The sequence below is a fragment of the Papilio polytes genome, unplaced genomic scaffold (genome assembly GCF_000836215.1).
Source record: "Papilio polytes unplaced genomic scaffold, Ppol_1.0 DF821845.1, whole genome shotgun sequence".
Lineage (NCBI taxonomy): Eukaryota > Metazoa > Arthropoda > Insecta > Lepidoptera > Papilionidae > Papilio > Papilio polytes.
In genome coordinates, this window is record NW_013527359.1 from 174,747 (window position 1) to 198,802 (window position 24,056).

General features: G+C 34.6%; 8 protein-coding genes across 8 annotated transcripts in view; 3 read left to right on the forward strand and 5 right to left on the reverse strand.

The window, feature by feature from the left end:
• Window positions 1-7,984, reverse strand: part of LOC106107746 (protein FAM102A) — a gene marked incomplete at its 3' end in the record, with an annotated part of 34,338 nt that extends 26,354 nt beyond the window's left edge. The window contains exon 1 of the mRNA XM_013288747.1: window positions 7,767-7,984. The remainder of the gene's footprint in view (window positions 1-7,766) is intronic.
• A 242-nt stretch (window positions 7,985-8,226) lies between these two features.
• Window positions 8,227-9,683, forward strand: LOC106108036 (probable tRNA pseudouridine synthase 2). The gene is made up of 5 exons (XM_013289112.1): window positions 8,227-8,423; window positions 8,492-8,683; window positions 8,781-8,997; window positions 9,102-9,238; window positions 9,381-9,683. Exons 1-5 carry the CDS (start codon window positions 8,300-8,302, stop codon window positions 9,629-9,631), a joined length of 921 nt encoding a protein of 306 aa, XP_013144566.1. The 5' UTR covers window positions 8,227-8,299; the 3' UTR covers window positions 9,632-9,683.
• LOC106108037 (PAXIP1-associated glutamate-rich protein 1) lies at window positions 9,671-10,524 on the reverse strand. Its single transcript, XM_013289113.1, has one exon. It carries the CDS (start codon window positions 10,411-10,413, stop codon window positions 9,964-9,966), a length of 450 nt encoding a protein of 149 aa, XP_013144567.1. The 5' UTR covers window positions 10,414-10,524; the 3' UTR covers window positions 9,671-9,963.
• A 203-nt stretch (window positions 10,525-10,727) lies between these two features.
• LOC106108035 (box C/D snoRNA protein 1) lies at window positions 10,728-12,362 on the forward strand. The gene is made up of 5 exons (XM_013289111.1): window positions 10,728-10,927; window positions 11,008-11,284; window positions 11,357-11,675; window positions 11,812-11,964; window positions 12,039-12,362. The coding sequence occupies exons 1-5, from the start codon at window positions 10,878-10,880 to the stop codon at window positions 12,338-12,340; spliced, it is 1,101 nt and encodes a 366-aa protein (XP_013144565.1). The 5' UTR covers window positions 10,728-10,877; the 3' UTR covers window positions 12,341-12,362.
• LOC106108034 (nudC domain-containing protein 1) lies at window positions 12,346-14,347 on the reverse strand. The gene is made up of 2 exons (XM_013289109.1): window positions 12,927-14,347; window positions 12,346-12,861 (listed from the first exon to the last, which is right to left on the reverse strand). Exons 1-2 carry the CDS (start codon window positions 14,167-14,169, stop codon window positions 12,368-12,370), a joined length of 1,737 nt encoding a protein of 578 aa, XP_013144563.1. The 5' UTR covers window positions 14,170-14,347; the 3' UTR covers window positions 12,346-12,367.
• A 474-nt stretch (window positions 14,348-14,821) lies between these two features.
• Window positions 14,822-16,277, forward strand: LOC106108134. Its single transcript, XM_013289224.1, has 4 exons — window positions 14,822-14,958; window positions 15,023-15,151; window positions 15,221-15,373; window positions 15,535-16,277. The coding sequence occupies exons 1-4, from the start codon at window positions 14,899-14,901 to the stop codon at window positions 15,661-15,663; spliced, it is 471 nt and encodes a 156-aa protein (XP_013144678.1). The 5' UTR covers window positions 14,822-14,898; the 3' UTR covers window positions 15,664-16,277.
• A 93-nt stretch (window positions 16,278-16,370) lies between these two features.
• Window positions 16,371-19,060, reverse strand: LOC106108133 (vesicle-trafficking protein SEC22b). Its single transcript, XM_013289223.1, has 5 exons — window positions 18,819-19,060; window positions 18,552-18,661; window positions 18,267-18,387; window positions 17,841-18,039; window positions 16,371-17,504 (listed from the first exon to the last, which is right to left on the reverse strand). The coding sequence occupies exons 1-5, from the start codon at window positions 18,891-18,893 to the stop codon at window positions 17,356-17,358; spliced, it is 654 nt and encodes a 217-aa protein (XP_013144677.1). The 5' UTR covers window positions 18,894-19,060; the 3' UTR covers window positions 16,371-17,355.
• Window positions 19,061-21,858: 2,798 nt separating this feature from the next.
• LOC106107747 overlaps window positions 21,859-24,056 on the reverse strand; it is an 82,635-nt gene continuing 80,437 nt past the window's right edge. The window contains exon 6 of the mRNA XM_013288748.1: window positions 21,859-21,932. Within this exon, the coding sequence (XP_013144202.1) occupies window positions 21,859-21,932 (74 nt within the window). The remainder of the gene's footprint in view (window positions 21,933-24,056) is intronic.

Genomic DNA, 24,056 nt, shown 5'->3' on the forward strand with positions numbered 1-24,056 from the left:
CAACGGCCTGCGCAATAAAATGTTTGAAACGTAATGGTGCTTTAGATAGGATACTTTGCTTTTGTCTGGATATTGCACACTAATTCCGATAACGAGAGAAACAACGAATATCCTCAGTTTACATTAAACGATAAACTTTATAGCATCTCCATGTCATTTACAATCGTTGTTATTGAAACTAGCCCATTTATTTGCTTGATATTTTTACGACTGTAATTCAGTACTCGTTAATCATTTGAATTAGGCAATATCCATTGTGCTTATCTGGGATTATAAACCTAGATAGTCGTTACGATGCTTATGAACTAACGGTATAAAACGTTTTCAGCAATTATTAGAGAGATTTATGAAAGCATTTGTTTAACAATTTATTTTTACCAACATAATCGGTCAAAGGACCACAATTTAGAGTGCACTTCCCTTGCGATTTTTAAATACTTTATGACTTTGTCATTGACTACATGAGGTAAGCTAAGGAGGCATCTTATATGTCTGCACAGCTTGTTATATGGTCCAGCAGTGTTCGTGTAGCTCTGCGCTAATTGTTATTGTCGGCTGTAAACGGTAATTAGCCCAACCAAGCTCGCTTCGAGAACTGATAGCACGCAAATTGCATAATCTAAGTACACATCATCGAACCGTAAATAAACTACGCGGCGTTTACCTAGATGTTGAACATACGACTTCAGTAACCAAAAAAAGAGACCATTAAAATTCTAGTATATTCTGCATGAAATATCTAGACATGTAGTGGTCGGTCAGCAATAGGGACGCGCGGTTCCCCTCGCGGTTTATGTGATCAAGGGCGCGACACCGCGGACCGCGGACCGCTCGACCCGCCAGGATGTATTTAGACCGCTTGAGTATTATGATTAATCTTTCAAACGGTAATAAACGGTTAGGTGCAATGCATTTTTTACTAGTAGTAACCAGAAATAATTCTTTTGGTGTTTGGTTTTCAAATAGATAATCAATAAAGTTTAAACTACTGTTTGTTTTATGTTATAGTTTGTTTGTACTTGTGGCAAATAGTTCTTTAATGACAGTAATCACGACTATCATTTACAATTCTAACAATTGACTATTTCGGCGACCTCTTGACAACTTTATAATGGAGTTTTAATGCAAAATATTCTTGTTTTGTACAGTATGAACACATATGTAGGTATGTCATATTTCAAGTTATTATGTAACGTTTAAAACGCAGAAAAGATGGATTGTTTGAGCTTCGATGTGTCGCGATGTGAAATTCAAACAGTTGGCTGTTCGATACACGATGTAAGTACAATCGCTCGTGTGTGCGCTTCTCGTAATGCATATTTACATTTCAAATTACCATTAACGACTTCCCATTCCCGGCTTAAACGTGATAACACTTTAATTCCAATTAAGGTTATTTTCTTGTTAATCTTTATTGTGGCACATTCAAAATGCTACAAAGGATATTTCTAGACTGTGCATCGCGTAGGTAAACCGCAGGCGTGAGAAATAATAGAACATGTTTTTAATCCGACTGATTTTAAACATCAATCTGTATCGGATCTAAGCACATAACAACGTATCATTATTTCTTATACATGTCTATTATGTACATCGACAGCTGCATATTGCTCGGTGTTAAAAGCTGAATGCGTGTGGTTCTGAGAATCGGCAACGACTAGCGCCTAGCGGTGACGTGGACGTGGTTCTCATCAAATGTGGCAGGTTACGTAAACACAAGGAACGGGTTAGACCACCTCGACACCCCTCCCCCTCCGCTCACGCCCCGCACTCGCGTAGTTAATACAACCTCCCGTGGACATGTTTCGACGCTTGGTAAGCTTTCGTGCATTTATGTCAACTGCACTTCTCAGCGGTTAGGTCAGTTTCAATGTATACATACCGAAAACAATGAAATGAAAAAAGAAATCAAATTGTATCTAATTTGTTTTATTTCGTATATGTAATAAGTGAATGTGCAGCGCAACACGAGACGCGCCGGCGGGCGGGGGGCGGCGGCGCTGACGACATTGACCGTCGTCCACGGTGCGCTGCCGAGGTCACGCCAATCCCGCCCACACGCTAAACAATGCCGGACGACGAAATTTTATTTAATTTACACTGAAAAACAGCAAATTTACTTCCGGACACGACATTAATGTAACCGATGGTAAATGCATTTTTTACTTTTCTGCTAACGTTTAACTCCACATAAAAGAAAACCCTATTAAAGTCAAATATTCCTCAATGTATGAAAACTTTCGTCCAGAACAATACGTTGATGTTTGTTTTGAAATTGGTTGTTGTTGCATCCGTCACGATATTTCCGTGTCAACAATACACGTCCACTCGCAACTCGCAAGGCGGGCGCTTTTGTTACGACAATCCGGCGGGCATCGACAACAAACGCCAAATACATACGTCACAACGTGACTTTGTCCAGGTGGGCGCATCACAATAGAGATCAGCCATCGCGGACAGCACTGCCAATGTTTCACTGTTGACATTGACGGTGTGCTAACTTTCAGCTGTGTTCACTGTCACATTCAGCAGGTTCAGACAATGTCGCAATTTATTAAAATTTAATGTAAATACATTAAAATTCAATAAAGCGCTCACGTTCATAATTTCGACATTTTACAGAAATCAAGCAATAACATCATTTAAATGAAATAATTCTCATGAATTACCTACACATATAAATGTAGGTATATTGGCTTGCGGTATATTTGCGGTCGGCTGTGAAATAGGAAACTCGTAGCCAAATATAAATCGGCAACTAAACAAATATCCTTTTACACGAAGAGGATAAAGATTACAACGTGTATAGAATATGTGGGTTTTTATCCCTTTTTTGTAAATAGTGAGTCAAAGTAGGTAAATTGCATGGAATTTATCAACTGACAGAACAATTATTTAAGCGTTACCACCATATAGGACACGTGTCATCTCGATTGAGAAATATAGTACAAAGTGATTAACGTTCAAAGTGAAGATGTACCAGAGACGTGGTAGGTGCGTTATCGTGCTAAGGATGCCAGCAGGTGCGACAGTGGCGATAAGACACGGCGCGCGTCCCTGCCCCGCTTGCCGCCGCCAAACTGCTATAAAAACTTATTGAGCAATTACCTGATAGCGCGCAACTGTGTCAAGTTCTTCTATAACACGAAACACTTCACCGTTAAAAACGGTACCTTCGTATTTTTAAACCAAGTACAATTTATTAAAACAATTATTTACGATATATCAAAACATCAGCGATTCACTGTTTTAACCGAAAACATTATCTGCATTTAAACGTGAAACAGGCCTGCAACTGCCACATAAATTTGTTCCATAAATAATGTACTTAAAACAAGAAACTTTATAAGGAGAGTCCCTCTTCCTGCCACAAGTTTTCTTATTTTGCCATCCAGTGAAATAATATTTTCACGTTAGCAAGACATGACAATACCATTGACATAGAACGATTTCCTCCGGCTGATGAAATGAAACCAGAAGCCATCATTAATGTGGAGCCGTGAGAATTGAATCGATGCTTCGGAGTCAGAACAATGACACAAACATAATCAATTGTATGCAGCTACTGCGTGCCATCGCTACTCGGAAATCATTAGTTAGTATAAGGAGATCTACAAGAAACCACAACGTTTCACCATTGTCGAAGATACAAAAGATTCTAATACGTAACGTATGCTTTATATTTAGGTAAACATTAAAAAACTCGAAACACGCAAACAACAGCTTAATTACTAGAAGCAGGGTGCTCGAGGGGCACGAAGGTCGGGGGAGGGACGGTCGTGTAATTACTTTGCGTGCACATTACAATTGTTGATTTGTATTAAAAAAGAGAAATCGACGCGCTCGTACCTGAAACATCAGCTATTATTGTGTACTGAATTAAAACCTGCTAAATATGTTTTACGTAATGTCAAAATACAAAGTGAACAGGTTACAAACATGAACCTAATTCTTATGAAGCACATATACTGGTTTTTGGAATTCCATCTTGTGCCGATAACATGAACAAGTAACGTTTTATTTCAATATTTAACAAAAAAATATGCTAGTACTAATAACTAGTAAATATAAATTGGGTATTCAAACCTTATATATCATGGTTTGGTAATTCAAGGACCAGTATTTGCATAACAATATAGATTAGTATGGGAGGCGCGTAGGGTCCCGCGGGGCCTAACTGGCGAAACGCGACCTTCAGTTTTGTACTTATCTGAGACCTTGGGCGGAACACTTCGTTAGAACGCGTGTTGAATAAACAGACTATGTTCATTGTAAGCGTAAATAATTTTGTAATTAGATTCGTAAGTATTCATGTGGTAAAGACTGACGAAGTAACCAACGGATAATTGTAATAAAAAACGACGTTATATACGATAACGGAATAGTAGACATGTGTGCAAACGTTTAGAACCCGTTTGTAGTGACACCCCACCCTACTCTGGGCACTACCAAACTACCTTTAGGCGAGCAACGGCGGGCACAAGGTCGCGCCGTTGCCCGACACCGACCTGCTCAAGTGAATCTCACATTGAAAAACGTTTCCGTAAACTGAGATCACACTCGTTACGTGTCTACTTGTAATATGCGTATCTACTCTATTGATTATTTTTTATCTATAAAACAACACATATTACTCTTTCAAATTAGTCAGTTTTCAAAAATGCACGTTTAGTATTTTTTCTATAAATATTCATGTCTTATTTGTTGGGAATATTATGTAGAAATTCTAAAAGACCATTGTAATTTATAATAGAAGAATTCCGTAGAGGAACGGTCTAGTGAATCTTACGAAATTAAGAGGAATGTTCGTAAACTTGCATGTTCAATAGCTGCCCTTGACTCCATTGGCGGGCCCTAAAGTGGCGCGGAGGTCTCAGGCAATGCCACAGCGCTCGGGTTTTTTCCTTCTACCAAGCTACTGAACATAGAACATACGGTAAAAATGCGTCGATATAAATCTTCTTTACACATAGATACATGATATATAACATTAATATTCCTCATATGTACGAAACTTAATTAAATTAAGTTTTGGTAGTAAAAACTGTTAATCATATAAATAAATTGGACTAGTCGCGTATCAAGTATCACTACTTATTCACTTTTCATTTTCATCTAAATTGCTTGCAGAAACTCCACTAGATTACATAAGCACACTATTTGCAAGAGCGCTCTCAAACTGAAACAATAAAATTATTATGTAACATAAATTTAGAGGAACAAAATAGAGAGCGGTGCGTGGCCTGGCGGAGCGGAATTACGCGAGCAATAAAACAAATAACAATTAGCGTTTCGTTATCGCACCGCGCTCGCACCATAATGTTATATTTAGTTAAACGTAATTAGTCGCTATCGCGGACCAGAATTCATCCATCTGCTATATTTCGAAGTGAGGATGTTCATTAATAAAATGAACGACACAAAGCGACCGACGACGCCGCTCCAAACTGACTCAACGTAAATCCATAAAATCCAGACGGGAATAAAACTTACGAAAAAACGCTAAGGCTACGCTTCGCATCGAATAATCAAAAGAATAATTTAACGGTTTTTTTAATCGTGTTACCACGTGTGATGATGTCATCTACGATCGAGTAAGTGTCGCCAACACAAACATACGATTTTCACTGTTTTGACAATTTAGTGGTAGCTAGATAGATACAATTTCTTGTACTGTATTATCGAGTGATATTTGTCCTCGTCTAGACTAGACAACGCCAATGAACTTAATGCAATACCAGCATGTAAATAATTTGTATTTTAATTTACAAAAACCATTAAAAAGATTAAAATAAAATAAATTAATCATTCCCGTTGTAGCGCAGCGATAGGCCGTTGTAAAAAGAACTTCTAAAACGGCTTCAGATTTCAGTGTCGTTGTGTTTTGAAGTGTCATCGAGCTGGACGCGGCCGTCGACTCTCATCACCGGCTCGACAACAAAGCTTGTAAAAGGGTAGAATTCTTAAAGAATCTTGGCTGCCTTGTCTCTATTTAGATCTTAGATTACTACTAGTCATATAAAAGATGAATAAACATTTTAAAAACGGGTGAAAAAAAAATCGAGCTATTTTTAAACTTTAGAGATTTTTTACATGGACTGGGAACCTGGTTAAAAGTGTTGGGTAATGGTTACTTAAGCGAGGGCAGTTTCCAGCCGCGATAGAGCATGACCGAACACGCAGGATAACGTTTGGAAAATACGTATATGGGGCGTAAGCACACACTGGAAGAATGATCTTATTGGGATAGAGCATTTGGTATTTACTTTAAGAAATAAATATATGACATATTAAACTAAACCGTCAATTAACCTTTTAGCAAACTTTTTGTTGCTATTTTTAATTATTTCCTCAATATATCGACATATATTAAAAGTAAAGTGCGGATATCAACAACCATAAGTCCATTTTCGTTTCTTTTATAGCCTAATACGAAATAATGAGTCTACTCGGCACCAACTAGCCTAAAGTCTATCGATGATTACTGATTGACTGGTTTATTTATGTTGTGATAAATTGCAAACACAGGCCAATACAATTGTCATCAAAAACAGCTTTGCGTAACGGTCCAGCTACATACTGCGCTGTCCAGCAATACTAACGGAATGAGATAGGGACTCAACTCTATTGTATCAATAAATAACATTAAGCTTTAAATATGCCTATAACATAATACTTTGACAAAACTTATCTAATTAGTAATCTGTTCCAGGTATTTATATATTCTTCAATTATTTATTTTCCTTATAACATTTCCTCAACAATTTCTATGAAACTGACTACATGTGTTGGCATATTTCTTTAGTAATTAACATAATTTGCAATGTTCAATAGACAATATTCATAATAATATTAAAATTTAGTTATTGTAGTTGTAGTAAGAAATAAACTGAATCATTTAACAACAAATGTATTTACAGCAGTTACCAAGGTGAAAGGAATTTTAAATGTCTAAATATAAAGTCAGATGTTAAATTAAATGTTATGTTTCAGGATATATCTATGTTATTGGATGGCTTATATATACATGTTATAGTTTTTATTAGCTGGCATAATACTCTATGAAATTTTAGTCTTACCAAAAATATAATGTTTCAAACGTCAAGTTTAAAATTATTTATTATCATGTATTTAATAACAATAAGAATAAAAAAATAAAAAAAGCAAAACAACACAAGTTGAAATGCTTATAAGATCATTTGTAGATCAATTAAATTCTCATAGAAAATTTAAATAAAAATTAAACAGAATGATTATCCTTTCCTCTTTCTTTTATTTAATAAGAAGAAAGTTTATTTTTATAAAAAAAAAACTATAACAACTAAACAAGTGTTTGTCATTATTCCAAGTTGTTTAGTTTTATTATAGTAAATTGTAAATTACTTTTAATGTTTACCATGAATCTAACAAATTAGCAATGATATATAGTAGTTCACATATAAAATTGTATTATAAACAAATAATAATAATAATATTGATATGATATTTTATTTCTGTACTTAATTCACGTCTATTTGACAATATATACAGTAATAGTACCATTCAGAAACTTCACTTTGGCAACAATCTCCAAGCCTCAGTTTGTTGGTGAGTCTCGTGTACGAATTACAAAACATAGATGATTGCCAAAGGAACAAAACAACCGAATATTTGATTGTTTGATCACAAATTTGCTAAACACGAACAACCGTCACAATAGGTATTGTATGCTGCTATTTGATCAAGCCAACTTATCAAAGATACCATTATAAATTGAAATAACTTACCAATAACAAAAATTTCACAAATCACACAACTATTAGCCGTTCATATACAACCACTTTAAGCATCACAGTCAAATGCAACACAACTGCTTATTCACAAATATTCACATTTGATAATGATACGCGATGTAATAAAAATGTTTTTCAATATGAAAAATAGACACTCGCGATGCGTTACCGAGACAGTCTTTTTCTGTCGGCCATTGCTCGACACACCACAGACTAATGGTAACCGTGTCGTGTCATGAAGATTGTTAAAAACATCGGTTTTTACGGTTAATGTTGCCATCAAACGATTTTCTTTTTGTTTTACTTTTAGGAAATACCTACCTTACTTTTAGTAAGTAAAAATTATGAATTAAAATTCTCATGCTTGAAGAATCTATATAAATAAACTACATTTTTGATGTTGCCAATAACCAAGTCAAAAACATACAAAAAAAAATCATTTGACGTTTGACAGATGATAGTGACAGCTGAATCTAATGTTTTCCATATTTATCGAATACTAATAAAACCATTATTTTGTTTATAAAATGGTTAAGTATAAAAATGCTGCTTTGGCTTATAAAACTTTAAACGGACTTATATGTGTATACAAACCTCCGTGTGTGCCTGTGCGACAAGTGCAACATACAATTGTGACCAATATTTGCCGAGGTTATACTCTTTTAAATTTGATATACTTTGTGCGAAGATCAATATTATAAGCGATTACTTTGTTTCAGATTTAAATGCACTACCCGACAGACCTCAAGAGAAAAGAGTTGAAATAGTAGGTGCTACTAATGCGCCTATGACTGTTAAATTAGTGCCAAATTACGCAGACAATCCTTTGGTTTGTGGTCCTCGGTACACACACGACGAATTTAGATGTAGTTGGGCTACTCACCTTGGCTTATTTACAAGTGGAATCCTTTGTAAGCACTTGAATTGCTAAACATTCCTAGTTGTGCATTTATAATAAAATATGGCTTGTTGAAAACATAAATACTCATCTATAAATATATTTTGCAGTGCTGGGTTTGAATGATGGCACAAGGCTGACATACCAGATCAATGTTGCTAGACCAACAAGAGCTTACAAAGTGCATGGCCAGCTCGGCAAGGCAACAGATACTTACTTCTGGAATGGTAAAACAATTGAAAGGTCTACATTCAGCCATGTAACCAGAGCTAAGATAGATAGAATTGTTGCACACATGCAGTCCGCTCATCAGAAAACTATGTTTGAGTAAGTATATAGGAGTAAATAATTTCCTTTTGAAAAATGTGAAAAACCGATTGTATTGAATTTTCAACAGTTCATTTTTAATAACTTAAAATGATTGTTTGCAGATTGTCAGGCCTGCATATGGATTCACAAACTACATATGACCTAGCTTCTCAGGGGGTGATCAGGCCTGCAAATAGCAAACTACCTGTCATATATGGATTGAAATGTGTACATTTTGAACCTCCAAATTTTACATTAGGTATTACATCTATGACTCTTATGTAGACTGTAATAAGCCACAATTTTAACATTTACACCTTGATTTTTTTTCTTTATTAACCTGATTAATACTTATTTCATTGTAAGTTTTGTAAAATTTAATTTGATTTCTTATTTTACAGAAGTGCAAGCAGTTAATGAATATGAAAAATACTTGTGGACATTAATCCATGATCTTGGAGTGCAGTTGAAAACATCTGCCCACTGCACCGGTCTGCAGTGCATCAGACAGGGCAAGTTCACATTAGACAAGGCTCTATTGAGGAAGCACTGGCAGTTAGACCACATTATTGATAACATGGACAGTTGCCGAGAACTAATGGAAGAGAATGAACAATTGTTACGCCCTAAATCTGCTCATTTATCTGTTTAATTATAAGTGTACATAGAGTGTGAAATAAAAGTTGTTTAAAATATTCAGACGATTTTATGTATTTTAGAAACTCATTTCAGTGTTTGCTGTTCACATTAAGTAAAATCAACCCTAAGAAATTGTTTCTTTGAGAGCCTTAACACTTAATACAAACCATATTCCAATAAAATTTTGATGTTTGCCAAATTGAAATTTTTAAGATTCAGCCTTTAGTCTTCTTTGAATCAACATTGTTGAAGGATGTAAACTTTGTTTATTTAATTACATCTTTGTTCCATTACATATTTAAACAAAACATTATTAAATAATGTGTCCATATGACGACTTGTCAGTCAGGTGTTTGGTGAGGAAGATGGAGTGTTGGCCTGTTTCTCCATTTGCTCTATTCTTTTATGCCTAATCATATTAGACAAAATGCCATCAAACGACGTTGTTTTTTTCTTCGCTGACCCTCTTAACGTATCCTCTCCCTCCCTGCGAACACGTAAACGCAAAGAACTAACTTCGTCCATAAAATCAAAATCGGACTTTTCCTCTCTTATAGGCGAGGCGGGTATTTCTGGTTGATTGTCTTTGCAGACTTGAACTGGTGATGGAGCTCGTCTACCTGGACACTTCCATTCCAATGGTAAAGTGCCCGTTTTTTCAATAGTTTTGTACAAATCTTCTAATTCGGCGGGATCGGGCATCCAACTTTTGCCAATTAATACTCCTGTTTTTGATATTTCGTCGTCTGAGCACGGTAAATCCCAGTCGTCACCTTGGAAATCAGGTGTCACCATATTGAGATTATTTATACCTATTACCTAGTAATTATCCCATTCAATTCCAACTTTATTTAATTTGTTTTGGTGTCCGATTGGTTTTTAGAGGTTATATTTACTTGTCAGTTACAAAGAGATAATGTAAAGATTAAAAAAATGACAATACTACGCGTTTTATCTTATCGCATGAAAATTAAACTAAAACAGTAAATCATACTAACTATAACTCATAATCCTTTTTATTAGAAAAATACAACATTGGGAATAAGTACATAGATCCAACAATTTGCTGTGCTGTCTTTGGACTCTTTTTTGCGCGCGCCGAATGATAACCAAAAGCTATGACATGACATTAACAGCTGCTTGTTCTCCTGAAAACTTGTTATTAAATTGAAACATGTGTGACTATTTTATTTGATATTGTTTCCATTCTACAATTTCAAAATATTTCAAGCGTAATACATAAAAAATATACTAATAAAATGTCGTCTTCAGAGAATGATTCTGACAGTGAAAAAGTAACTTCACCAAGGTATGGTTAGTTATTTAAACATTTACTTCAACGGTTTTAAAATCTTACGATTTAAACTGAAATTTCCATTAATATTATAGATTGGGAAAGTGCGAGGTTTGCGATGCGCGGGAAGCGATTTATACTTGCCCTAAGTGTGAAGTAAAGACTTGTTGTTTATCTTGCGTTCGAATACACAAGAAAGAATTAGAATGCGATGGGATTCGTGACAGGACTAAATTCATCAGGATGAAAGACTTCAGTGACACAGACTTGCTGAGTGACTATCGCCTGTTAGAGGAATGTGCAAGGTTTGTTTATGCAGTCAGGAGAGATGAAAAAAAGAAATTCACAAGAATTGACAAGGATTTACCTATTGTAAGTATTTACCACACTAGATTTACACAAAAAACCTATTTAATCTTATTAATTTATTGTTAAAACTTTTAGCATTTATTCAAATTAAAAATGGCTGCAAGGAACAGAGGTATTGCATTACAATTCCTAGCCCAAAATTTTACACGACACAGTGTCAATACAACAAGATATCATTATAAGACAAATGTCATATCATGGAGAGTTGAATGGATTTTTCCTAATGTTGACACAAAACCATTAAAATTTGTGGATGCAAAATGTCCTGAACAAAGCAAGCTGTCTGGATTGCTGGATAAATATCTCAATACAAATGCACCATCTTTTGAAGGTTCAAAATCTTTGGCTTTCTATAAATCAGCTGGATTTAGTGGCATCAAAATATTGTTAAAAGGTAAAAAAAAAGCACAATACTCTTTCAGCATAATCCCACTCACTTTTCCTGCCATTTAATGTTTCAGTCATTTAGGTTTTTAACATTTATCATAACTGTTTTAACAATTTTCGTGATTTCGATATATAAATTCTAGCTGAGAAGATAAGGGGATCTGCAAAGAAGTTTTTTGAACTAGATCCTACAGAAACTTTAGGTGAAAATCTGTCAGGAAAATGTATCATAGAATTTCCTATAATATTTGTTGTTCTCAAGGACCATGCATGTAACTTTGAAATTATAACACCAGGTGAGTCATGAAATAATTATCTTATTAATTTAATAATAATGTAATTGACACAAATAAATATTTTATTTTTTCAGAAGATGAATTTGAGGCCAATTTAAAAGATCTTGACACTAGACAACATATAAAAAACAATTTTGAAAGTCAAAAAGATGAATCTGGAATTGAAAACTCAAGCCGAGAAATTAATGAGCAGAGAAAAAGGCCCCGGCAGTTGTTAACAGAAAAAGTAGCACAGCAGAAAAAAATGGAAATTGAAAAGGAAATAAGAGAAGAAAAGAAAAAGAGACCTAAAAATTTATTATTTACAACAGGGTATTCATCAGAAGAAAGTATAGTTAGCAGTGACAGTGAAAATGAATCTAATGCTAAGAAATAAATGCATTCCTGATCAAATTTAATTTATTTACTCAATCTGAATGGCAATTAAATTATTTATAGTCAAAACAAATAAATACTCATTAGTTGCATGGATGCCTAAAATTTCTCCATATTTATTTACATTTATAATACGCTGTTGACCATGTTTTATGCTTGTAACTTCAGTCCCGATCCTTTTTCTCAAGTGGCAGTTACTATCACTTGACTTTTTATAAATAAAAATGTGCGTTGCAGCTTCACAGACTACACTATATGCAAAATTGGGTGAACATGTAACAAATTTACGATTTTGTTTAGATGATTGTACATATCCAAAAGCGAGTAGAGCCCCTTGGTGCTTCACCGGCCATGTGTCAGAGTTCACAAGCTGAGCATACGGCTGCCAGATGCAGGCGTCAACGTCATGTCGTAAAGCTAACGCAGGAACCTCATCTACTGCTAATTTGATGTTGAACAAGTACTGATGGACACTAAGTGGAATCCGATGTGTTACTTGATGACTGTTTAAATCCATGCGAACTGAAATGAAAAAATATTTTAGTTATGAAACTGCATGAGTATTGATGAGATTTCATCCAGCTCACCTAGTACTGTATCTTCTTCAGATGCAGCATCACACTCTTCATACTCTTGCGTTGAAAGTCCAGGGACCAGCTTGTCACCTGTCACTTCCAACTCTGAACACAAATGTGCAAGTTTCCTGTGAGTCTCTTCTACTAAACTTGCATCCAATATTTGCTCTCCATTTTTATCCCCTCCTTCTATTAGGCTGTCCCAAATTACACTCTCACATTTAGTGATTAATATATCCACCTGTCCACTTTCTTCTACATTCCATGTAGTAAACTCACTCTCCACTTTATGTTTAAGCTTACCTTCCAAGAACACTTTACCTGCATAGCTAACTTTAATAGATAAAGGACCTACATTAACATGAAGTAACTTTTTATCAAAATTTGTTTGTAATTTTAATGTAATAGTTATATCTTCAGTTGTTTGAAGCCATGTATATATAATTTGTTGTTGCAATTCCTTAGGTTTTTGCAATATCTCACTTACTGAATCTACAATAAACTCAAATGGGTTGTCAGATGCAACATAAAGAGCAGAGCAATTGGTCTCCATGGCGGCATAATGTATAATACCTTTGCCTCTCAGCTGTCTGAAACTTGCCTGAGACCAATTGTTTTCATTTTGTTTTAATTCAAATGTCACCCATGTCAGTACTGAATTAAACTGTGTTTCATTATGTTCCACTGACTGTAACAGACAATGTAGTGATTCCCAATCATCTTTTTCCCGAGTTCTAGAGTCTATCAAGTTGAAATATTTCCCTTCTCCGAGAACTAAACTGGAGTGCAATGTCTGCCATGTCTGTATTTCCCCCATAGCTTTACTTCTGGTACCTGTTTCAATAATATGTAAGTAGCCTGTGCCATCACTGACGGTAGCTAAATTTGCAGATGGGAATGAAAGACAAAGGTTAAAATGCCCAGGTTTCCTTTCAGTATGAGCTGGAATATCGTAAACAACGGTGGTTTTAAATTTTTGAGTAAAACTGTCAAAATTAATTTTCTGTACTTGCTGTTTATTGTCAATATAATAGAAACCATAAGAATAATCCCAGTGGTCTACCACGAGATGGTTATGAAGGGCGAAAAGCTTTGCATGCACAAATGAATATTGCACATCATCTGGATACACTTTGTCAACAGGAACGTTCAACTCATAAGTGTAATGTGCGAGAGCATGTATATTGTATTTGTAACCCTCAAATTCGTGATCTAAATAATTCCTGTTAGGTCTTAACTCTACTAAAGAAGACATTATTTAAGACTTGCAGTAGACGTTGTGTTGTCAATTTATACTGTATAGAAATTCTTGATTGACTAACTTGCGCCGGCGATTGTAAAAAAATGTTTATTTATTACTAGAAAACAAAGTAAAATGGCAAAGATTTGCAAATGTAAATGTCAATCGAATCAATATCATGTTTTACTGTCAACTGTCATGCAATTGTATATGTCATTAAAACTTACAGATAATATATGGATTGGCAGTTATAGGATAAATGCAGAACATGAATAAAAATTGTCATGGTCCCTAAATATAAAAAGTGTAATAATAAGATTATTTTTAATTCAATAATCTACAGGCATGTTTTTGCAATCTACGTATATAAAATTACGTAATTCTTATTCAAATCAATCAATATTCAAACAAAGATCGTGCCGAATACGCTTTAAGTTAGTACTCTCCATTAATTTCTCTTTTGTAGTCGTAAACTTAAATAAATACGAAATGATCATAATCGAAAAAAAAAATCGGTCATACCTGATTCTTTTACAGGTGTTATTAATTTTTTTACTGGGTGGCGGCGCCAAATCTAAAGTTTGAATTTGAAGTATGACAAACACACAGAGGTTAAGTTTTAGATTTTAACTTTAGATTAAATTGATAATTTATATGGATAAATGTTACATTGCGAAAAATAAATCATACTAAGTGGATAGTTGAAGTCTTTTTACAACTTTTTTTTAAATTACTCAAAAAATAATGCCATACGAAAAGAACAAACTTTATACGCAAATGCCTTTTTGTTTGGAAACTAAAAGGGTAAATATCTCTTTAATAATTTAGTTTGTTAGATAGGGTACTGATTAAGTAATTTAATTTTCAGGCTGAGTTTTACATCTTTTATGATGTCGAGGACTTAGCTGATAAGTGTGAAATGTTTAAAGATGATAGTTTTAAATTTCGCACGATTGGCCTTTTAAAAAGTATTAATGGAAGATTTTACATTGAAAGTGTGAGTATTTGGTATATTTACTTAACTTTTAAGATCTTCAAATACTATATTGGTTCAATGTTTTTTTAGATGAAACTTCCTATGAATAAAACAACAGATGTAAGAGTATCAATGGTTTACATGAACAGCTATCTCAAATCTACTGTGATACCTTACCCGGTGCAATTATTTGGTACTATTCAGTGGAAGAAGGAGCCTGTAATTATAGCTCATATTCTACAGGTTTGTTCTTTGTTCAATACATAATTTATATCCGTGCTTTTTTAAAGTTTTTTTTTTGCTAAGTTTCTTGAAGAAAAACACATTAAACCTCATTTTTCCAAGTTGAATAAAATAGTAGGCTTATTTCCAGAGGTGTACAAGTTAATATTTATATTTCCCAGGCATTAAGTACAAGCATGGCCATTAGATTGATGGAGACTTTAAAATCAGTGTCAAGTGCACATATTGCAAGGTTGCCAATGGAAGATTATTGCTTTGACTTTGAAGAGGATAGTTTTAGTAATGTTTAGAACAGGACACTTTTCACCAATGAGAAATGAACACCGAGGGTATTACCGAGTAGTGATTTGCTCAGCTTCGCCTGTGTACAATCAGTATCAACTCCAGGTGAAGTTGAACCTGAATATACAGTACTTAAAGCATGGGTGGGTGTTTCGGCAATAAGCAACAGTTCACCTGCAATGCAGGCTATGGGGAAATTAAACCACTTAAAGCTGTATCACTTTATATTTCATATTAACTGCTGACCAACCATGCTCCTATACACAAGATATATTAGTGTGCGAAACTGATGCTGGTGCTGCATCATATGCAGCCCCAATCTCACTGGCTTACTGGTAACATTGCCAACAACAGACAACAACTCTGCAGATTCTTGCTATTTTGCCAATGACTGTGATCTACAATTACATACCAGCTCCTCTTTGCCATAGTTGTTGGGAACAACAACCTGAGTGGCATGGGATAAGTGTCATATCTTTTCTGTCTCTCCAGCAACATAAAATACTTATAGTTTAATTTGATAAAGTAGATTTTTAATGAGAAAAGAATTTTTGATATTGAAAAACAATCAAATCTTCATATAAGTATGTAGTAATGTTTCATATCTTTAGGATTTACCAGTTCCTCCTTATTTAATCTTAAGTTATTATTACTAAGATTCTCTTTTACTGATAAATCATGCAATACAACAGCAGTTAATTTAAAATAAATAATATCAAAATTATGCATTTATTTAATTAAATACAATTAACACATAATATACAGTCCATCACCATCCATGTGGGTTTAGCAAAATTATTGACAAGTTATGCAACTCGGAGAAATGTTTGTGTAATTGTAATACTAGAAAAATATCTAATTCACAATTTTATAAGATATTTTGTACCAATAATAAGGCAAATATTTAACATCAAGCTAGAATAAGGATGTGACAAAAGCAATAAAACATTCTATAATTTCTAAAGCATTACAAATTACAATACAAAATTCCAAGAAGTCTAAAGCTGTCTCAATGTAATTGAAATGTTATCTGAAGCTATTTTACAATTTTTGATAGCTTATTCATGCTAAACTATTTTCAAATTTTTAACTAACATGAAAGTTGCTAAAACCTTACAATTTTATAATAAGTTTCGAGTTTTATAATATTGTGAACATGTTGGAATGATTTGAAAGAACAGCTTTTACTAATATATTGAAAATGTCAGTCGGGATACAAAATACATTTACAAACCACATTGCTTCTGCTAATATTGTGATGAAAGTATTATAAGCATATTTACTTAATAGTTTACTGAATCCGCATATGTTAATGTTTTTTAGAATGAAAGATTGTAGTTACAAAGAATAGCTACAGAATAGAAGAAGATAAGTAAAGTTATAACAACTTTTGAGGTATATGTTGGAGATTTCTTCGTGAAAAATCCTTCATATTGAAAATATAGTTCAATTCTGATTACTCAGAGATAATATTTATTATTAACAAAAGCTAAGTTAAAATACTTGCAGAAACTCAATTATTTACACAGAAATAGAAACATTTTAACTGTGTGTTACATCATGCCTTCTTGAGTAATTTCAGAAATATAAAAGAGTTACTTAAAATTGTATTAATTTCTAAGACTTATTATTGACCATAATATTGTTATTGCATAGCACAGAGTACAATCATCACAATATTGATTGTTGTCAGTGTGAGGTTAGAGAACCCAGAAGTAGAGCACAAACACCAGCAGGATGACGGCTCCCGCTGTCACTTTAACCAGCATTGACTTTGTGTTCAAGTATGTGGCATCCTTCTTGTATTTCTGTGACATCATCGAAAGGTTTTGTGTTTTTGTGTCTAATTCTGGAAACAAATTGTATTAGGTTATAAAAATATTTCATAATCAAGATAACATTTCAAATTATTAAAATATTCCTTTACTTTATATGTTTAAATACTACAATCCAATACTACCTCATTTTATAATTTCTTAAAATAACATCAGTCATCTGTTTGTCAATGGGAAGTCAATCCATTCAACAAACAAGTTTAATATCCCAGAGATTTAATATAGAGTGCAAAAAGGGTGTGATGACAGAAGAAGGATTAATCCGGAAAATGAAAAACTGGTGTGGTAACCCTACAAGAGTAGAATATGGATGAGAAAATCATGATCAGAAATAATAGGGAGTAAATAACCTGAGAGCACAGCGCCTCGTTGCAGCACATCATCAATGTTCTGCATCATGATGCGCTGGACATCGCCCAGTTGTCCGCCGAGCTGCGCCGCCGCGGCCGGCCGCCGCGCGCGCGCCCCGCCCTCCGCATACTGTTTGCGTGCGCGCTGCATCCACGTGTCGAACTCTATGAATGTGTACGGCCTTGTCACTGTGTTTACCTGAAAGTTACATGCACACTTATTTAAAAAAATATATATATGTCCCCACTGAGGGGCTGGGATCCTACACTAAGTTGAGTCAGTCCAAACAATATTTTATGTTCATGAAGATAGTATTTTAAAAACTAAATCAGTATTTGAGTAATATAAAAAATTACTAGGAGGCTTTAAATGTAATTTAAAAGTTCATAAAGTATATTAAATAACACATTTACTAAAAAACTTACACTTTTCCCGTATTGGTGGAAGAACTCTTGTGCTATCTCCTCTAAGTAGCTGAATGCAAGTCGTTTACTATAGTTTCTTTCACAGAGCACCAGGTAACAGATCTCATTCTCTATTAAATAACTACAACAAAATAATATTGATTATTATTGCATCACATGTTGCTTATTAAAAAAAGCTGATGAAACTTATGCATATTATTATGACTCTAATAATAATACTGTAATAAAGGAAGGAATTATATAAAGCAAAAGAAACAACTGAAAATAAAAAGCATTGTAACTCACTGAAAGAGGTAGGGCCCAGTTTCTATGGAGCAGCGAATTGGTGACTGGGGACCTAGTTTCCTAAACAGCATTTTAGCTTGATTTTGATACTCCAGTACATTGCAGCCGCTCTGCGAAACGATGACAGCAAATCATATTAAACGTAAATAAAAATAAGAAGGAAGGTGCGAGCATTGTTAAACTTGAATATACCAAGGAGATACTACATTACTTTGAGATTCATTTACGAGTGAAAATAATTATTTTATCGTATTAAATCACCGTTACCTGCTCATCTTCTTGCATTGTAGCTGCTAACGGCAGGCCGTCAACGACCCTAGCGATCATTGTCATTAAAACCATTTTGTTTTTAAATTAACGTCCCTCGATAAAATTGTAAAACTTAGTCCTTATTCACTTCGCACGACTTTTTCTTTCTCATTATTAGGAAAATAGGAAAACAAATCGTAATATTTTGTGACAGCTGCACTATTACACGTCAAAGCGATTTGACAAGACAAGTGACAACAACACGTCAGCTGAAAGGGGCCGTTTTGGTGAATCGTTCAGAAACGTGAAAATAAAAGATGAGTAACGTTCGGAACAAATGCAATGTTTCGCCATATTCGGATACAGTTATTCAAATAAGCGGTCCTACTTTACGGGTTTAATGATTGTCGGACATTATTATTTCGGAAACTAAAAACAACTTAAAATAAATCACTTTTTCCGTTAAGAAACAGGAAACAATACATAGGTATTTTGGGTGGAACAAAACTATGCCTCAGCCTTTGGACTTTAACGACCATAACTGTATTTTCATACAAACCTTGAGATAATAGTGGTCCATCATATTTTAAGCCTTATAAAAATATTAATTCTTGTAATATCCTCTCTTCTATCAAACATATTGATAAAAATGCACTGAAAAAAATTAGTCACCAGATACCGAGATTTAAAAAGCTGTCCTTAACATAAGTGATAGGAAATTACAATTTTTACTCAGCTTCGCGCCTGATACATTAAGATCATGCGTGACTCTTTAAATATATTTTCTATTATTGATTTAGATGTCACATGTTAGTTATAGTTGTAGTACATGTTTCAGTGGTTGACTTTCAATTAATTTCTGTAAGAGCTCCAAAAACTGTTTTTGCCTTAGTCAATTTTTTTTCTTTTATTCGCATGTACGTTGTTCTGTTTTTAGGCGATGAAGGATTTGTATTGAACAAGAAGGTTTTGAAAACTGAACAGTTGGAAAACTTTTTGTAGTTAAAAAATAAATATTTAATAATTACTACTTTTTGTTTCATTTATTCTTTTTAAGTTAAACTAAAAGAAGTAAAATAAAACCATTAAAGGCTGCTCTTACATTACCTGCATTTCTCTAATCTTACATTACCTGCATTTTAACTTCAAAATGTTTTAATCATTAGGCATTCTCCTGCAGCCATTTTTTGGTTATTTAACAATAGTTTGGGAATGATTAAAGGCAAAAAAAATAATGTTTAAAGTTTTTAAGTTTAAATTTAAAGTCACAATACACTGAACGTAAATTTATCACTTTACACTAACATTTTCATAATTTTCAGCAAAATTAAGAAGCGAATTATTTTAAATACAACTCATGAAGATTAAGATGCCAAAGAAAATCTTGAAGAAGTCCCATACTATATATCTATTTAGTCTTGTAACATATTTCCTTAGTCAATAATTTAAATGTACCATAAATAGATATGGTCTGCAAAGACTATCCCTTTTCAAATATTAGAATGATGTATGGAACCGATCGTGATCATTCTATCATGTAATCAGACAGAGAGGTTATTGTCTGTATATTATTTTGACAGACAATAAAAGTTTTAAAGCTGTGTCGTGAGGTGAGGTGTAAGAAAAAACGAGACGGTTGTATTTTATTGTGGATATTTTATTAACATTATCATCATGCATCAAATTTATGTGCTAACTCATTTACACTTATAACTAACTATACATAGAAAAATAACTTAACTAGTGGGCAGAAAATACAGTATTTTGTTAAATTAATCGACTAAAATTAAAATTAGCAAATCGGACTTTAATCACGTAAATCTAAGAAGCAAATATAACGCAAAACATCACCGAACATATCTCTCAGAACGACAAAGAAATTAATGTTCGCGACAATGGCGACTGGGCGACACGCTCGCCGCGCCCTCGTCGCCACGCAGACGTAAACTCTACAAACATTGTCAACGATTTAAATATAAGAAAAGAGAACATTTTTATATAAAGGACATATCAAATCACTGGACAATTGTAAACGAGCGGGAATAGAATGAAGTGTAGGCAACTTGTCTCCGCTGCCGCCGCGCCGCCGCCCCCTACTGCCTATACCGAATTCACTAACCTTCTCATTGCTTTCGCGCAAGTAATTTCTCTTTTTCCTATCTAGCGACACCAAAAACAACATTGCAAATGGGTCGTGAGGGTGTGCGCTTTTGGATTATAAATATGAAATGTATTTACAATTTTGGTGCAATCGACATAACGCCACCGCCCCGCGCCAATCGGGCGATTAGGATTCTTTAAAAATGAAATTTATTTTACTAAGACTAGGTTCGATTAAATTAATTTCATTAACGATAATTTTTCTCAAAGTGCTGTTAAAATTTACATTGAAAAATTTAAGTACATTATTAATTAGACTTTGATTTTTCAACAACATCAATTCGACTAAAATATTAAAAAAAAATTTCGAGCATCTTTTTACATGCGTGCTCACACATCCCGCGCCCCGCGCCCCGCGCCCCGCGCCACACCGGTAACTCTCGTTCACAGTTCGATCACATCGCAACTCGCCACTCGCCACGCGCACTCTACACTACTCTACCCAGTCCCGCACATTCTGAGAGCGCTTCGCCGCCATCGCCTGGTCCATTCATTATCTACTACACGTTCATTTAAAATTAGATTTATTTATATTACAATAAAATTTGTAACCTACCGAACGAAATTTCCTAGAAAGGAAAATGGAAGTTGACGGCCGCGAGGCCCGCGCTCCGGACTACTTTATAAACATTTCAATGTCTCACAAACAATTAACAATTTATATCTATCAATTTTAAGACAATCTTTGATAAAATTGATTTAAATAAAATAGAAAGTGGAAAGCGCGAGCCGCGCGTTCCCTCCGCTCCGGACAGAAAAATAAATAAGTTAAAACTATAGTTATATTTACAAAAGCATAAGAAAAAGTGCTGACAGAAAGGGCCGTTGAGAAATCCTCCTACCTAATGTAACATACGAATAAACTTCACTTTTATATGTAAATATATATATTGATAAATCACATGGAACGGGCACTGGATTCGTTCAAGAAGCCGGACATGAGATCGTCGCCTACATAGACTTTGAAATCCTCTAACGGTAAATATTTTTTAACCTGTATTTCGGTTGGATTGGTCTAATATATTACATATATAGAAAATTTTATAAAGTGTATGATTTATACGCTCGTCCGTTTGTATCCTCGGTCCCACGTCTTAGCACCCATATACTCTACACACCTCCCCAAGGCTCCACTAACCCATCTCAGTTCGTTAGCGAAGTGAGCGGCCGACTGCTCCTATCATAGCTACTATCATGAAGCCTTATGTCCTAATAAATTGATATATTTCACTTTTAAATATAAAAATATGCATATGATAACTTCGGGGAATTTCCTAGTGTTGCCCGCGGGCCGCTCACTTCACTAGCTGTCAATGGACGTTCGCTCCTGCACCCCTCGTCCCCAACCCCCAGCCGCCCGCAGCAGCCGCACGCATGGTGCACGCACTCTGCATGCTGCGGACCGCTCGCTGCATGCATCACCGAGGCGTCTATTGCTGTGAAGTCGACGTGCTGCGGCTCAACGAGCTAGTTCTATCATCTATCTAGTTAAAAGTATTATGATTCGTTAACATTGGACCACAAATCGTAATTAATTATTAATAATATTTATTCAGGTAACAAAAAATAGAGGTCTCGCGGCGACGCGACATAGTGTTGTACCGCACGCGGTCATGTTTCCGTAATTAATTAACAATTCCTGATATGCAGAGAAGTTAAGCTTGTATATGAATATCGTAAATAATGATTTATTTTGATTTTTGATATGTCGATGCGGTTGCGGTTGCGGTACCGCGAGACCCCCGACCCACGGCGTCCTATCGTACAATTAAATAAAAGAAATAAACTAGAACATGTCCTCTTAAAACAGCTCACTTATAGTAAACATCTATTCATTATTATATAACACAATTAACGCACAAAAATCCATACCTTAATTATTAATTTATCAGTTGTCTAACAAAAAGTTGGCAGTAGGTTTCAGTACACGAGTAGAATTACAACTTAATTCCACAAACAGAGAACCCTCAAATAATATCATTTAAAATTCGGTTTCAATGAGACGAAGACTGGAAATAACGAAAACAGACCTTAAGTGTGTCGGAGGCGCACTTCGCCTCGCGGATGGTACTGTATTACTTTGATTGTACTTTTGACTTTGTTGTTGCGTCTCTTTTTTACAAACACGATGAGATAACGCAAAAGAGACGCAACGAGTTAAAGATATTGGTCAAAGTGCGGCCCCGAGCTGCACCTTACAGCCGTAACAAAGTGACAGCGAGTCAGACAATAAGACAATATAAATATATATATGCAATGGTTACAAACAGTGAGGTTTTCAATAGTAACAAGGTGTATATGCAAATGGCTATAAAAGCACCAAAGAAGTCATACATATTCCATGTAACGGTACAATACGAAACTTTTATAATATAAACATTTTACGTAAATATTTCTTTAATATAAACTCTTATTTAGACTATAATATTACACTTATTGCAAATCGTAAAAACTGTATCTATTATTTGAATAAATTGTATATTTATAATATGTATTATTTTTGCGTAGTTTTGAGGTAGGAAGTTCAGATTTCGTACAGTCGATCGAGGAAGTGTCTCTCGACAATAAATATGCAATATATGTATAGAAATTTCATTACAAACATTTAAAAATTCGTTTAACATCATACAAAACTCACTCCATCCGCATATAACATCTAGCAAATTTAGTATTCCATTCTGAAATTCCCCTAAAAATAGGTAATATATAAACATTTGAGCAATCAATTTCGTCTCCTATTTTGTATAAATATTAAATTCCATAATAAAGATATTATATTAGTACGACTTGAGAATAAGATTTATCTTAAGAACAATATTACAATCGAAGCGATCGGAGAACGTAACATGCACGACGATTTGACAAATAGAAAGTTAATAAAGTACATAAGTAATTAGTGGAAAACGTAATGAAAGAGCGGAACATGACTCGACTCTAGATTAGTTACGTATGACAGAAAGTCCCGTCCACGATCCGAGATTCCCGAGGGCGCGGGAGGGCGCGAGAGTGCGCCGGAGAGCGCCGGAGGGCGCGCGCGGCCTACGCCAACGAGCAGTCGATCTCGACGATGTCCTTGGGCACGTCGACGAACTGGTA